Below are 15,612 nucleotides of genomic sequence, written 5' to 3' on the forward strand. Positions count from 1 at the left end.
CGATAACGGTGCAAAAGCATCATCATTGATTATCGAAGGGGATGCTAATTTTTGGAAAAGAAAAGAAAAAGATATTGTAAAGTTTTCAATTTGCATAACATAAATTGTGCTGAACTGAACAGGGGCAAATGATCACAGTGTCAGTTAGCAGTATAAGTACGCGCCGTGTGGCAAGTTTTCGTGACACACCCATCGCTCGTGTTGATGATCCATTGCATTGGAAATTATTTTTGTTTTCTTTTTTTATTTCTTTTAGATTATTTTCCACTACTGTTTGTAAAAGATGACGTGGTGGAATATTTTTTGAACTTGCAGTTGAAAAAAAAGCGAATATTACATATATTATTGATACGATCGAAGAAGTGATGTCGAGAAAAGTAACTCCTCCGGGTAGTTTGGTCAGTGCCGATTCAGTGACTGGGATCAAACCTTTGTCAAGAGCGTTGCAAGTTGCGGTCGTGATCGACTTGCTGATCAAAGATGGTCTGCCGATAAGGCAGCTAGTTTGGGATGAGTTGCAAAAATTGGACGAATCTACCAATATGAACATGCAAGTAAGTGTGTGTGGGTGTGTGTGGATTGAAAATAGGTATGCAGTGTTTTTAAATTTTGTTCCAAATATAGTACATTCCGTTTGAAAAATTGGATTTTGGAGAAATATCCAGTTTGGATATGTTCTACAATGCCGATTTGGCAATTGTCGACGTGAGCGTCTCTAGCCAACGGACGACGTTGTGCTATCATTTGGGCGTTCGCGAAAGTATGCACCAAGATTACAACATTGTACTTTGCTCTTTCGAAGAGAAACGCCAGCCGATGTCGTTCATGTTCATGGTGAATAATTTTTTTTTCTGTTTTTTTCTTCTGTAGTCTTTTTCACTTGTACTATCTTTTCAAGGTTCCATTCAACAATTACAAACCGCTGATATGTACCACGTCTGATAATGCGCTGATTGCGGTTGAATGCAGCCAATTTTTCCCCGGCATGTCTTCAAACGCGATCTTGGCCAGCGGTAATAACAGCTCATTTCGGACGAAAATCAAAAAGCTGTTGAAAGACGTGCAAATTGACGCGACGTTAGTCTGTTGTTGTTCGTGCTTCATTGGAATATGATTTATTTATTTGTTCGTTTGTTCAGTGCACATGTGAAGGAGAAATTTTTGGCCGACCTACGTCAGGCGCGGCAGAAGTGCGAAGGCGGCGAGCTGAGCGTTGTGCTCGATCGACTGCGAATGCGCCTCGACGATCCGGACGTATTGTCCGTGGATACTGTAGTCAACATGCTTTTGTCGTACAGGTTCAAATTTTATTTGTACAGTTGTACGTGTTGACATGATAATTGTTTTTTTTCCATTAATTCATTTAACAGAGATATTCAAAATTACAATGCCATGGTCTCTTTGGTAGAGGACGTTTCCAGTTTACCGTATGACAAAATTCACGAATCACCAGCGGTGCAGTTCAATTATGCGTTTGCGTTGAATCGGTTTGTGTGTGTTTATTATTATTATTAATAATATTAATATTATTTTAATTGGATTTTCAATTTAGTCGAAATAAAGATAAAGATCGTGACAAGGCGTTGAGCGTGACTTTGGATTCGTTGTCAAGCCAAGAGAATCAGGTGCCAGATTTTCTCTGCTTAGCCGGACGTATTTATAAGGACAAATTGGCCGAATCGAACTTTGCCGACGTTGAAGCACGCGACGCGGCAATCCACTGGCAAGTTTTATCGATTTATTAATTTATTTTTCAAATTGTAATTTTTTTAAATAGGTATCGGAAAGGTTTTGAAATTCAACCGAACGAATACGCAGGAATTAATTTAGCCACGTTGTTAGTGATCGCCGGTGAAACGTTTCAGACGAGTTCAGAATTGCAGCAAATTGGTTATAGTTATTATTTAAATTTTCCTTTTTATTCTCGAAATTGTTCTATTGTTGTTGTTGTTGTTGTTATAGCTGTGATTTTGAGCGGCTTGTTGGGACGGAAAGGTTCGTTGCAAGATTTGAAAGATTACTGGGATGTGGCGACATTTTTTGAAATCAGCGTTCTCGCGGAAAATTACGCCAACTCTTGCCAAGCTGCTTATCACATGTTTTTGCTCAAGCCGCCCGCCTGGTAATTGAGAATAATTTTTGAAAGAAAAAAAAAGTATTTTAATTGAAAAATTTTATCCATTATAATCTATCAGGTTTCTCAAGTCGACAATTGGCAATATCAAATTGATCAAACGTTTTCGAGAAACGTTGAATCGAAGCATGCCTGAAAATCAGTTCGACTACCGGCAGTTTTTGTTTTGGATGGAATTTTTCGTGGAAAATACCAAATCGGACGAAATTTGCACCGATACCAGATTTCCAGTGTTGACCATGGAGCCGAGTAAGGTGAGTGAGAGCTTGGCAAGCTTAGCCGCTTGCATGCAGACGGATGTCGAATGAATGTTCAGATCTACATACCGAGCTACGTGTTGGTGAATGAGGAGAGCAAAGCGATTTCCCTTTGGCACGTCGAAGATACGAATCGGAAAAATTTGACGCAGTGGATTTTTCCGGCCGAATCGATCCGGGCCGTCAGTGCGGCCAGAAGAGACGAACGGGCCGTCTATTTGTACGTCTATTTAAATAGCGACGATTTTATGCTCTTCTTTCCGTCGGACAATCACCGAAAGCGGTTTGTTGTTTAATTAATTAATTATTTATTTATTTTTTTTGCAATTATTAATTTTAATAATTTTTTTTGCACCATCGTCTTGTTGTTCAGGTTTTTGCAACTCGTCGAAGAAATAACTTGTTTCGAAGGGACCAAATTGCTCGCCAGTTACACCGAACTGCAACCGGTTTTGGTAAGAAAAAATTATTTCAATACACTTTTATCAACATACAAATAACAAAAAGGGTTTTATTAACTTTAAACAAAAGAGAGAGAGAGAGAGAATGAATAAATGCACACACACTGACTGTGAGTTGTTCAAATCACATATATCAATCACATCATATAAAATTGTACATATATTTGCTTTATCTTTTCTAATTATTTAAATAAACAATTCTGTTATCTCCATGTTGATGGTAATTTCATTAGTATTATTATTAATATTTTTGTCGATGATGATTTTTCTTTTTCCATTTTCAATATTCCATTGCATCTCTAGTACGAATACGAGACCGACGCGAACGATCAGAGGGTCGTACTTGGCAAAGGTACTTTTGGAACAGTTTACGCCGGAAGGGATTTGAACTCGCAGCGGACAATCGCCATTAAAGAAGTTGAAATTAAAAATCACGAGTGGGATTTTGGATTTGGTTTAAAATTTAAAATTTAAATTTAAATTACCATCTTGTAGAGAAGTGCAACCGTTGATGGAAGAAATTCAACTCCATTCCACCCTCGTCCATCCGAACATTGTGCAATATTTAGGTTGTGAGGTGTCGGATGATAATCGCATTTTTCGAATATTCATGGAACAAGTGCCCGGCGGTATTTTATCATCTATTCTGCTCTGCTTTATCTGTTCTTGACTTGCTTTTTGCATAATTCATTTTCCAGGCAGTTTGTCGTTGTTGCTCCGCAACAAATGGGGTCCACTGATCGACAACGAAACCACCATTGCCTATTACGCCAGGCAAATATTAGAAGGCTTAAATTATCTGGTAAATTGAAATCAAATTGCAAATTTATATATGCATATTTTTTTTGTTGAATTTTTAGCATTCGCAAAAAATTGTCCATCGTGATATCAAAGGTGACAACGTTCTGGTCAACACTTACAGCGGTCAGTGTAAAATATCCGACTTTGGCACTTGCAAACGTCTGGCCGGACTGAATCCCATTGCCGACACGTTCACCGGTTTGTGTTCACCGGTTGTGGTTGGTTGATTTGCACGGTGATATTTCATTCTTTTTTTTTCCCACCATATTCAGGCACTTTGCAATACATGGCTCCGGAAGTGATTGATCAGGGAATGCGAGGTTACGGTGCTCCGGTAGAATATTATTTTTTTCAACTATTGTTAATGCAAATTATTTTCATCTTCATTTTTTGTTCGTTCAGGCTGACATTTGGTCATTTGGCTGTACAATGATTGAAATGGCATCCGGCAAGCCTCCATTTGTTGAGGTGTTGATTTTTTGAGCGGAAACGTTTAATTAATTAATTAATTAAATTTTATTGTTCAAATTTTAGCTCGGCTCTCCTCAAGCTGCCATTTTCAAAGTTGGAATGTTCAAAGCTCATCCGCCCATTCCGGAAGGGCTTTCCAATCAAGCTAAACAACTGATCGAAAGGTTTGTTTTGCAGAAAGAAAAAAAATTCAAAAGCAAACAAAATAATGTGCATATATATATATATGTTTGCTTGTTTTGTTTGGTATTTCAGGTGCTTCGAACCCGACCCGAACAAACGACCCACCGCCGTTCAACTTTTGGTCGATCCATTTTTTGAGCAGTATAGAGTTTTTAATTTTTACTATTTACTTATTTGTTTGTTTGTTTGTTTGTTTATATGCTAATTTTCAAAAATGGAAATTTTTTTCCCCCGTTTTTCAGAATTCGCTTTCGTCGAATTGCAAAGCCCGCCCTGGAAAGTGGCTACCGTGATTCTAGTATTCGCTACTCTTCTGTTTCTATTCCTGAGTCAAATTTTTCTATGTAGGTCGATTTTATGCTCGTTCTATCTCGTGCGTCAATTCACAGTCAGACCAGAAGCGAGAGTAAAATATTTATTTATTTATTTATTTATTTATTTATGTTCAGTTCATTCATCATTTCGGTTTATTTCTTTTATCGCTTGAGCTTGCTTGCTTATTTTATTTTATTTTATTCTATTTGTAAATATTATTTTTTTTCTTGTTCATATTTTTTGGGGATATTATTATTTTTATTGTTGTTGTTGTTGTTTATACCTTTTGTTTTGTCTTCAACTGCTATAGTATAGTGTTTATCGGTATAAAACTGTTTATTTATAGTTTTGTTTATTATTTTTCTTATAGCTTTTTTACGTATTTATTTTTTTATTAGTTGACAAAGTAAAACAAGCATACATATTTGTACATGATAATTACAGTATCAGTTGTTGCATATCATCTCTTGTACGTCTGCGTGTGTGTATGTATGTGTGTGTATCTGTACATTTGTAGCATGAACAGCAACAGGGTGTTATTATATTATTATCGCTATTGAAAGAATTCTGCATTATTTTTATTATCTTCTTATTTCTTGCTATCTTCTACTTATTGTTTTTTATTGCATTTTTACTCGACTAACTTTTTTTACAATTTTTTTGTGATTCAATTTTTGACCAGGACTGCAAACGCTATATATTTTCGAACTGATAAATATTTTTTCATAACAATTTATCACAAAATTTCAAAAATTATTTGCATTTTTTAGCATAGTATGTGTGTTTTTTATTCATTGTTCAGTCGAACGTGTTTGTAAAACTTTGAATGAAAAGAAAAAATAGCGTACTGTTGTAGTCCTGGTCAAGAAAGCTGATTTTCAAGTTGTCTACTGATTTAGATCTAGTCGGCTGTCTTCGTCGTCTTTGCTGGCTTTGAATGAACTGAGCGACAGTTCGGCCATTCAAGAAAGACATCCGAGCAGTGCTGGGCACGATTCAGCGGCGTCGAAATTTTTCATGCTCCGCAAAGATTCCGAAAGACGCGACACTCTTGCCACAATAATGACCGAATATGAAAATCAAGTATTATTCGATTATTATGCACAAAATTGAAATATTATTTATTTTGAAAAAAAAAATATATTTTTCAGATAATCGATCTTTGGCTATCTTCGATTGGGAGTGGTGCGAATTCGGATGTTGCAGTTAGTGCGGTATTCGGATCAGAGTTTTATTTGTTGTTTGATGTTGAAAAAAAAAACATTTTTTTTATTTTCATAATTTCTTCAGAATATACTTAGAACACTGTTGACTTGTATGCGAAAGTACATTTTTGACAAAGATTCCACAAAAGTACGAACAGTTGCAGGTAAGTGATTATTTTTTCATTTGCAAAATTTGGCAATTGAAGAAAAAAAAAGACAGTTCATTTTCTTTCAAATCTACCTCAACAATTATTTTTCATCATCAGTGGTTCGTTTCCACATGTATAAAATATATTTTGATTGATCGATTTAATGATCATTGCGTTAGAATTTTCTTTTTTTTTATTATTTACTTGATGTTAATGTCACAAGTTTTGGAAATGACTTGAAGACAAAACAATCGCATGGTTTTTATTTATTAAAATTAAAATTATTCAGTGTATTTTTTTCAATCGTGGCAACAAACTTTTTTACGTGGAAAAATGTATCTAGTTAGTCGTATTTGTTTCATTTCAAATAATACTCATTTGAATATTAATTCATGTTCGATATTATACTTTTTTTTGTTTTTTTTTGATATGAAATTGTATTATTTTTATAAATTTGTACTTTGACACTTTATATCTATCCGAAGTTTATGCTTAACTATTTTCAGTTGTGATGGTTGACATTATTTATGTTATTGTTGTTATTGTTGTTCATTGTGATGGTGTTTTAAATAGTAGTATAATTGCAGGGAATGGACACATTGATCCTCCGATATTTACAGGTTTGAATTTAAATTTAAATTTTCTGTCTAAATGCACTGACGACTTTTGTAAATTATTTTTCACCGTACAGATTTAGATGTTTTTTTTTGTTGTTAGCAATTTCAAGCTCCTGTAGATGATCTGCACCTCCTATCCCCTCTTTGTATTTGACGATTCTCTTGACTGAATTATTTCAAAGATGATTTTTTACACGCATACGTGTCTCTGTGTGTGTAGAGATAGAAATAATGAAGCAAAGCGTACTCACCAATGCTTGCCCGTATTTGCTTCTCTCATATACTAAAACAGTAGAATAAAAATCAAACAAACAAACAAACAAATACTACACTCTACTGTAGCATATTATTAGTATTGTTTTTCTTGAACTGTGACTCTATTGCTTGCTCGAACTTATTTTGCTTACACCGCTTAGCCAGTTTAGTTGTACAGTTAGTTAGTCTAATGCGTAGTCTTTACGTAGATACCAAAGCGTATATGCAAAAACACGTACACATATGTATATATCATATGAATGTTTTTGCTTGTTTGTCTGTTTATTTTGTTATTTGCAAGCTTTTTTTTGGTGACGTGTTTAAAATGCGTAGAATTTTTACATGCATCAGCGTGTAGTTTGTTGGTCAGTTAGTTAGAATATGGAAAAAGTAATCTTTTTCTTAATGTTTTAGACGAAATAAGATGTTTGATCAGCTCTGGTGCAACGTCAAACACCAACATCCGTCTTGCTCTTTACGCTTTTCAGGATGTGGTGAGATTTTGTTGTTGTTGTTGTTGTTGTTGTTGTTGTTGTGTATGTTTCATATTTTCCCACTCAGATGCATTATGTGCTTCGACAACAGCGCATCAAACCTCACTGGATGTTCGCTTTGGACAATTTGATTCGGTCATGCGTGCAGTGTGTTGTTGAGATGCTTCTTCCAGGTGAGATAGATGGATTGTTGTTATTGCTTGGATTTGGCTGTTTGAGAAAAAAAAGCATGTTCAGATGCAATATCGAATTTGTCGGTTCAAGATTCGGACGGATCATCTTCGTATTCGTCGGTCGTGTCGGCGAAATCACCGATTGTACCGTCGTTCGGTTACAACGACTTTGGCTTTACCAATTCACTGACCAAGCAGCTTCGAAAAGAGTTGAAAGATTACACGGCCGAAAATCAGAGGTAGACAGATATACAGATATGAGAGGGAGAGGCAGAGGGGGGGAGACAGAGAGAGAGAAATTTTGCCCCATGATGGGTGATTTATTTAATTGTGAATTTCAAACAGGCTTCTGGGTGAGCTGTTGAAATTGTACACATGTTATCAGAAATTGTTGAAACCGTTGACCGAGCACATAGAACAAAAGTTGACGGCCACCACCACCACCACCACCATTAAGTGCGCCGGCGGCGGCAGCAGCAGCAGCAGCAACAGCAGCGGCATTTGTGCTGCTGGAAGGAGCAGAAAAGCCGAAGAGCAGCAGCAGATGATCCGACGAAATTCCGCACCGGCAACAACAAGCTCGATAGCAGCCGAAACGAGGAAGTTGGTTGCATGCACGCAATTATTGCACTAACGAGGTGATAATGATAATCAGCTTGGTTTCAGATGTTCCCTGATTGTTGAAGAGGAGGGTGTTGGTGGTGTGGAGTCGTCGGCGTCGGCGTCGTCTTCGTTGCTTGACAACAGCAGTGATGACTACCAGGAAGGCAAATCTTGGACGAAGGATTCATCGTTACCAAAAAATGAGTAACAGAGCAACATAATTTGTTGGATTTTTTCACTAGTTGTTTTGTCTCATGTGCAAAATTGTCATTCAAATTTTATAGTGATGATGGTGGTCGTGACGCTTTGGTCAATTGGTTGAAAGAGTTGAACGTCGACGAACGGTCGATTGAAATTCTGACAAATCATCAGTACACGTTGCAAGACTTGATGGAGATGGTCACGCGGGAAGAGTTGCTTCACATCGGCTTGAAGTGAGCCAGCTAGCTATAAGTGAAATGGAATCAATTTTGACGAACTGTGTGCATTGTTTTGCAGAGGTGGTGTTTGTTGTCGTCTTTGGCGAAGCATCGTTTCGCAGAGGAGAAGCTTTTGTGCTAGTAGCAGCACTGCTGCTACTACTGTTGCAGCAACTGACGAAGCAGACCGAAGAGAAAACAATAATGACTGATTTATCAATAATAATTATATATAAAATGGAATATTATTAAGCAAAATGTAAACGAGCATTTTTTGCAGTTTTGCTACCTTCTATATATATATATTATATGCTTATTTTGAACTGCTGTTTTAAAATTAATTGTACAACGAACGCTTGTGAGCTGAGCTTGGATTAAAACATTTAACACGTTTTTATTGTGTGACAAAGTGTGGGCAAAAGAGAAAGAGATGAATGAAATTTTAAAGTTATATAATGATAACTTTAAACTCGACCGTTGTTTAAAGTGAGCATGAACAACCAACAAACACACAACGACAAGTTGAGTCAGAGTTGTACGCGTTCATTTCTGTCTTCTGTCTCAGTTTTGCCATGTCCGACAACCACGACGACAAAGACGCAGCAAACAAGGAGCAAAATGGCGAAAAATCCCAAACTCAGATGGATGAAGAAGCAAGTGCATCATCATTTTCTTCATCATCCACTTCGGGTTTTTGATTATTATTTCAATTTCAGTTTTTAAAAATGAATTTCAAATTATCATTTTTTTTCCTTTTTCAAGAAATTTCCACCGATGGTGAACAAAGCAACAAAGTGAGCTTTTCCAACCTGGTCGACGTGAAGGACACGCCCACAGACCAGCTAAGACCGCACCGGACGCAGAAGGGTCGCTTGTCGCCTTGTAACATGCGCAAGCGTTGGGTGATGGCGAAAATTTACAAAATGGGCGGTCACATTCGCGATCGAAAGACCAAATCGTTGATCGAGATAAAACCCGGCACGAAGATGCCCGAAGGCAACAGCAAATCCAAACCCCCAGACGATGACTACCTGTTCTATTCTGAATAAAATACTCAACAGACAATCTATAAATCGATCTATTTGTCATTTCTTTTATTTATTTATTGTTTACCTAATAACTATTCATTTTTGAATATTGACTGTTATAATTTATTATCAAAATAAAAAAATTTAAATTTTATTTTATCTTTAATCCATAACCAACCCGAAAAAGAATACATATTTATCACATGCACATATATATATATATATAGTAGGTATGTATACAGTTGTCTTCTTCCTGTACGTTGGCCATTAGAAGTTACTTTGAATATTTGGGAAGGAAAAAAAATATATATATACGAATTCGTCTTCCTGTACGTTGACCATTAGAAGTTACTTTAAATATTTAGAATGAAAAAATATATACGAATTCGTCTTTCTGTACGTTGGGCATAAGAAATTACTTTTGAATATTTCGGATGAAAAAATATATACCAATATTTCTGTTGTATCTTAAGTTCAAATAGCCCATCATAATACCATAATAATAATAATAATATAGTAATAATAATGATAGCTTGTTGTTGTTCTAAATTTCACATGACATAGTGGTCAGTTTCGTCGAACAAGCTTCCTTTCCTGCTCATGTGCAAAAGTGAGCGAACCTCGTAATTGGTGCAGACCACTTGAGGACGTTGCTTTTCAGAAAATTCTCCGCGCAGTCCAATGTAGTAGACGACAGTGGTTTTAGCACCAACATTCGATGGAAAGTGAATGATCAAGTGCTCCACGCCGGAAAACTTCGCTACACGCAACGGATATTCAACCGAACCGTCCGGATCTTCGCTCAGATCAAACTCTTGGTCTGGAGTCAAATTCACGTCATCAAAATCCATCTAAACAACAAACAAATATGCAAATGTGCTAACAATTGTGATGTGTGAATATTGATTGTAAGATGAACAACAAAACTCACACTTGGTCGATTTTTGTACAAACGAATACGATTGGGGCGTTGCCCACCGTCGCCACCAATCACCACGATGCTCTTCAATTTCACATTACCAGTGAACGGAATTTTGAACAACAATTCCTCGTCCACATCACTTTCCACATAGTTCTTCCTGCAAAGAGCAGTATAAATAAATAAATAAATAAATAAATATATATATATATATATATATATATATATATATATCTTTACGGCATTATTTATCATCAAAACAAAGCAAAAACTACTCACTTGTTCAAACGTTCGCTCCAAGGCTTAAAAACAGTCTTCGCCGAACCATCAACTCTTTCATTCAAACAAGTCAACGACTGAAAGTCAATCTTCGTATACAAACTGTACTGAATACCCATTTCCGCATCGTCCACATGAGCACGACCAACGATCCCAATGCTACGCGACGGACCACTTCCCGAACATCGACAGCCAGACATTGTTCAAGAAAAAATTCGCCAACAGCTAAAAATCTGCATTATTCATTAACAACAAATATTTATCATGTATGCATATTAAACGAAAAATCCAAATAAAATCGTCCACGAAGACGATTCGGCAAAACAACAACCAACTTGAACAAAACTTCGTGTAAGAGTAAAAGACCACTGGGGCTCGTTTTTACTTTTTCGCACGCAAATTTGTCGAAGGGAAAAAGATAAAAAAAAACAAGTTCAGAGGATAAAATAAACAAACAAACAAACAAACAAATAGAACAGGATGGATGATCAACATCAACCGAAGTAGTAGGTGAAACTTTGTTCAAAGAAAAAAGAAAGTCGTCGACAATATGCACCACTGACTCCACTGGTGAGGAAACACTGACAACAAAAATACAAATCGACTGCAAACTGGGAGATGAACCAACTTTCTGATAAAAAATGACACACACATACACATGCAGAAAATTTTTTAAAAATATATTACATAATAAAATCTGGCCAAGTGCATGTGAGTAGAAACAAGCAAAGCGCCGGTACCAAACACACTAGGATATATGACTTTTGATATGATAATATAAATCAAACATAACAATTCGTCATAACACACGGCTGTTGAAAAACACCGAAGAAAGAAAAAAATATATACACATATAGATTTGGAAGATGTATCCAAATTGTAAAAAAAGAGCATCAGATTAACCGAGAAAGATTCTGTTAAAAAAAAGTAAAACTGATGCAATGCTATTATTATTAATCTTTTATGAGATGATGACAGGATTACGGTTGCCGTGAAAAATTCTATCGGCACTACTCCAACTTCGGCAGACCTTTTTCTGCACTTCCAGAATTTTGTCTTCGCACAGTCGACTGAGTGCCTAATAAAAAAATGATGTGCAATTTAAAAATGCAAGATAAATGATAAAATAATTATTATACTTCCAGTTTTTTCCCACGCTCTTTGTACAATGGCAGCAACGGTAGTTGCAAGTCGTTTGCAATGGCCAAAGTGCGCAAATCGAAATAATATTTCGCGTAAACACTTGATGGCACATTAATATTGAACTCAAGGCACTCTAAAAATTGTCGTTCCAATTCATTCCTTAAAATAAACAAAGAATAAAGCATTGGATAAATAAACAAGCTGTTGTTCGTTGTCTGTCTTACATATCTTCAACGGTGCAAGATCGCAATATCTGGCAGTAGTCGACATTCCAAACGGCCTGATCATCCCACACTTTGCTGGCAAGCATTATAGCACCGAGAACAATTCGTCGCCAATTCACCGGACACAAATCCAATTCAGCATACGTTAACAAACGTTCCATGTAGACCTGAACAATTTTCAAAATTTTATTTCATTTTTCCATACTGCTTCCCAGTGAAACTTCACTTACAAAATTAACAAATCCACACTTACCAAAGTTATTATGGCACATTCAGCAGTCAACTGAGCTGCTGCAAACAAAGTCCTGATAAAACGATAAATGTGTCGATGCTCCGGATCTCTCATCAAATATTCCAACGGAGGAGCTTCAGTCTGAACGAAACAAATTTTATTTCACTGGATTTGATTTAAAAAAGCATTTTTTTTTAATTTTTACCGTAATTGGGTGAAATTTTTCGTCGAAAATTTCCATCGTTCGTTCTTCGCCTCGATTGCGCCGATTTATAATATGATAATAAATTGCCAGAGAAATACATTTGATGGTATTTTTCAGATGCGGTTGAGTAATTGTTGAATCATCCAGAAAAATTGTACTGCACGAATTGTACTTGCGCAACGCAACTGGCGACCCGGCGTGTTGTTGCCCACCGGCAGAACACTGACTGCCAATCAAATAGCAAGAACGACGATTTTCGCGAACTGCATTATTATAATATTTATACTTTTTTAAATAATAAACATTTCAAAAATCAGCTCATTCCTCTCTTTCCACTTGTGTTAAAAAATTCACTATCTTATTTCTACAACTAAAAAATATGATGAAAGAAATGAATGAATCATGCTGATGGAAGAAAAAAAAATCAAGAATGCAACTGATATTTATTCAAGCACAATTTTATCTACTTTAACAAATCTTGAAAACACAAAAGAGAAAAACAATTTTTTTCTTTTAACAAAAGATTATCATCTTACTTCTGAACAGTAGCAACAAAGATTTAAAAACAACAACAAAAATATTCAACTTCGTGGCCTATAACTTACCAAAAAACAAACATGCCTATTGATGATTAATTTTACTTACGTTTCATTTCACTACGACTTCTTTCCATAAAAAGTGGCCCTTTGGTAGGATGTGTCGATGGATCTTGATCGATGTCTAAACAAAACAAAAAATTCATCATCATCATCAACTAACTATCCTAAATGTGTGGAAAACTGACTAAAAATTATGACAATTTAATTTACTACCCAAAATATTCAAACTTAACATCTAAAACAAGCAAAACTGCACGTATAAACAAACATAAATATTATTTTCAAATATAAAATTTATTCCAAAACTTTTTACTTACATTTCAAATTGATCCATTAAATAAAAATATTCATTGTTTTTATCAAAACAAAATTCATCATTCATTTAAAAAATTAAATTTACATTTAATCATTTGTTTTACTTTGAAATTAAATTATTTCATACATTTAAGTGTACATTCTTCCATTTGAAGATTAAGCTGTTTAAATATTAAAATATTCACTTTACTTATAATATTTCACTTTAACCAAGTTAATTTTACATTTTATTAGTTATAATTAGTTATACAATTAGTTAAATAATTTACAATTTCTATTCAAATTATCATAGAATGCCTTAGTCAAATAAATTTTCTGTGCTAACAAGCAGGTGAGTCACCGGAAAGCTGCACATACCGTCATGTTCGCGTTCGCTGATGTGCTGCAAGCTGCTCGGTGCTGTGTCATCTCTGATCCAAGCGGAGCTGCTGATCACAACTCCAGAACCATTGTCGTATTTGCTTCGATCAGAATTTCTGCGAAAATATTTACTGGAAGATCTGCGTCCTTTGAGACGGGAGCAACAAAAATTTCCCATCTGACAAATACAATGAATGAACTTTTCAAACGGGTCTGTCAAATTGCTTCCAGAACCCGTAATTTCATTACGCTGTTCATTGTACCTGTTCAGCATTCGTTTATGCTAAAATTAACAAAATTTCAAATTACTTTATACTTGAAATTACAATCATAGCTTTTAAACATTTCAAAAGTGTTGTTCAAATGCAATACAATTTATGCTAATTACCATCAATGTATCAAATGTCGTAAAAAATTATACACATTATAATCAAAATTAATTAAAAAAAACAAATAAAAATTACTTTAGAAACAAAATATGACAGAAGAAGTTTCAATTATATTTTGAAATCGTTATAAATGACTTTCGACGGCCGAAACAAACTAACGGGAAATTTAAAATAAACTAAACAAAAAACAAATATATAATGATAAAATCATATCACTGAAGAACAAAATATAAATAGAAAAATGATAAAAATAAGAACTGTCGCTTAAACTGCATTTTTAAGGACGAAAAACAGAAATTTACCTAGAAGCCATTGGACTTAAACCAAGTGATGCCGACCCAAATTCGTTGCTATTGTGATAAAAGTTGACGATGTCGAATGCTTTAGCATTTACTGACTGTTATATCTTCAACATTTCTTTCATACTATCAACTATTCGTAGCCGACTTTTGCCTCCAAAAAATGGAATCGACGCACAAAGAAACAAAAAAGCTACAGTACAGTACTGTAATTTACAAATCTGTATTACGATTTTCAAGATCAAATAATTGTTATCTTGAACTGCAAAGCCCTTTATAAAATTACAGTAATCCATAATTAAAATTATTTGCATTGTTCTTAAGAATGTGAACTGATTCTTATTAAGTATAGTTAAATACATTCAAAATATTTTAATATATGAAATTTCTTGTTAGGAACAAATTTTTGAAGTTCTTTGCATAACCTATATAAAATGATTTTATCATTTGATGTAACTTGATATTAATGATACAAATTTTTATAATAATCCAAAAAATATGTTAAAATTTGCATTTAAAACAGTGCAGCATGCAGAAAAAAATATAAAACATTGAAAGTAAGCTTTTTATTTGTTACACTGCTTCCACAGTTGAAACGCAAAAAATATCAAATTTTGTCAGCTTTTTAGTTTTTAGTCTTTTTTTAAAACCAGTTAACAAGGAAAAGTTTGAATTTAAAAATGTATTACGATAATATTTCAGAAGTTGAAAATAATGAATGACATTTTTTTACAACTTCTGATGACAAAGTACATTAATGAGATCTCAGTAAAATATCAAAATATTATTTATATAAATTACGACACTATTTTATAAGTAGAATAAAATTATGCTGATGCCATTGGGTATTCCTAACAAAAAAATATTGATTACTGTTACTGAAAATGAACTTGATTAAAATATGTTTGAATCGAATGTGACGACGAATGTGATTGAATGGTTTGTCACCAAATGAAATGGAACATGTATATAAAGGCAGAAAATAAATTTCTTTGCTTGTTTAACTTAATTAGTAGTGAAAATAAAAATCTTATAGCTATCGAAAGCTATTTTTTATTTCTACAAGTATTTACGGTAGTAATT

General features: G+C 34.6%; 4 protein-coding genes across 4 annotated transcripts; 3 read left to right on the forward strand and 1 right to left on the reverse strand.

Annotated features, from left to right (window-relative positions):
- Positions 1–365: 365 nt before the first annotated feature.
- Tsp_00404 (putative kinase domain protein) lies at positions 366–6,747 on the forward strand. Its single transcript, XM_003376167.1, has 28 exons — positions 366–554; positions 625–834; positions 899–1,081; positions 1,140–1,321; positions 1,371–1,487; positions 1,553–1,727; positions 1,778–1,788; positions 1,976–2,098; positions 2,196–2,388; positions 2,451–2,674; positions 2,765–2,846; positions 3,156–3,289; positions 3,348–3,481; positions 3,551–3,654; positions 3,713–3,875; positions 3,926–3,987; positions 4,056–4,121; positions 4,188–4,288; positions 4,380–4,448; positions 4,656–4,713; positions 4,757–4,772; positions 5,021–5,111; positions 5,522–5,705; positions 5,774–5,836; positions 5,913–5,991; positions 6,266–6,325; positions 6,483–6,596; positions 6,704–6,747. The coding sequence occupies exons 1-28, from the start codon at positions 366–368 to the stop codon at positions 6,745–6,747; spliced, it is 3,231 nt and encodes a 1,076-aa protein (XP_003376215.1).
- A 443-nt stretch (positions 6,748–7,190) lies between these two features.
- Positions 7,191–8,749, forward strand: Tsp_00403 (mitogen-activated protein kinase kinase kinase 15). Its single transcript, XM_003376168.1, has 8 exons — positions 7,191–7,221; positions 7,263–7,342; positions 7,410–7,515; positions 7,580–7,754; positions 7,861–8,118; positions 8,182–8,322; positions 8,403–8,552; positions 8,617–8,749. Exons 1-8 carry the CDS (start codon positions 7,191–7,193, stop codon positions 8,747–8,749), a joined length of 1,074 nt encoding a protein of 357 aa, XP_003376216.1.
- A 360-nt stretch (positions 8,750–9,109) lies between these two features.
- On the forward strand, positions 9,110–9,586 carry Tsp_00402 (extracellular protein). Its single transcript, XM_003376169.1, has 2 exons — positions 9,110–9,227; positions 9,300–9,586. The coding sequence occupies exons 1-2, from the start codon at positions 9,110–9,112 to the stop codon at positions 9,584–9,586; spliced, it is 405 nt and encodes a 134-aa protein (XP_003376217.1).
- A 530-nt stretch (positions 9,587–10,116) lies between these two features.
- On the reverse strand, positions 10,117–14,115 carry Tsp_00401 (cyclin-Y). Its single transcript, XM_003376170.1, has 9 exons — positions 13,839–14,115; positions 13,213–13,287; positions 12,568–12,830; positions 12,384–12,503; positions 12,131–12,297; positions 11,903–12,065; positions 10,764–10,840; positions 10,497–10,644; positions 10,117–10,416 (listed from the first exon to the last, which is right to left on the reverse strand). Exons 1-9 carry the CDS (start codon positions 14,113–14,115, stop codon positions 10,117–10,119), a joined length of 1,590 nt encoding a protein of 529 aa, XP_003376218.1.
- Positions 14,116–15,612: the final 1,497 nt, after the last annotated feature.

Source organism: Trichinella spiralis (genome assembly GCF_000181795.1).
Source record: "Trichinella spiralis strain ISS 195 chromosome Unknown Scfld4, whole genome shotgun sequence".
Classification (NCBI taxonomy): domain Eukaryota; kingdom Metazoa; phylum Nematoda; class Enoplea; order Trichinellida; family Trichinellidae; genus Trichinella; species Trichinella spiralis.

What these genes read in the sequence shown, in the direction of transcription:
- Tsp_00404 (XM_003376167.1), top strand. Translation starts at nt 366, where the DNA reads ATGTCGAGAAAAGTAACTCCTCCGGGTAGTTTGGTCAGTGCCGATTCA. An exon ending in GCAAGCCTCCATTTGTTGAG is followed by an intron (nt 4,122 to 4,187) that starts GTGTTGATTTTT and finishes TTCAAATTTTAG; the next exon opens with CTCGGCTCTCCTCAAGCTGC. An exon ending in TGACCGAATATGAAAATCAA is followed by an intron (nt 5,706 to 5,773) that starts GTATTATTCGAT and finishes TATATTTTTCAG; the next exon opens with ATAATCGATCTTTGGCTATC.
- Tsp_00403 (XM_003376168.1), top strand. Translation starts at nt 7,191, where the DNA reads ATGCATCAGCGTGTAGTTTGTTGGTCAGTTA. An exon ending in ATAGCAGCCGAAACGAGGAA is followed by an intron (nt 8,119 to 8,181) that starts GTTGGTTGCATG and finishes GCTTGGTTTCAG; the next exon opens with ATGTTCCCTGATTGTTGAAG. An exon ending in TCATCGTTACCAAAAAATGA is followed by an intron (nt 8,323 to 8,402) that starts GTAACAGAGCAA and finishes CAAATTTTATAG; the next exon opens with TGATGATGGTGGTCGTGACG.
- Tsp_00402 (XM_003376169.1), top strand. Translation starts at nt 9,110, where the DNA reads ATGTCCGACAACCACGACGACAAAGACGCAGCAAACAAGGAGCAAAAT. An exon ending in TTCTTCATCATCCACTTCGG is followed by an intron (nt 9,228 to 9,299) that starts GTTTTTGATTAT and finishes TCCTTTTTCAAG; the next exon opens with AAATTTCCACCGATGGTGAA.
- Tsp_00401 (XM_003376170.1), bottom strand. Translation starts at nt 14,115, where the DNA reads ATGCTGAACAGGTACAATGAACAGCGTAATGAAATTACGGGTTCTGGA. An exon ending in AAAAATTTCACCCAATTACG is followed by an intron (nt 12,504 to 12,567) that starts GTAAAAATTAAA and finishes TGTTTCGTTCAG; the next exon opens with ACTGAAGCTCCTCCGTTGGA. An exon ending in TGGAGCGAACGTTTGAACAA is followed by an intron (nt 10,645 to 10,763) that starts GTGAGTAGTTTT and finishes TGCTCTTTGCAG; the next exon opens with GAAGAACTATGTGGAAAGTG.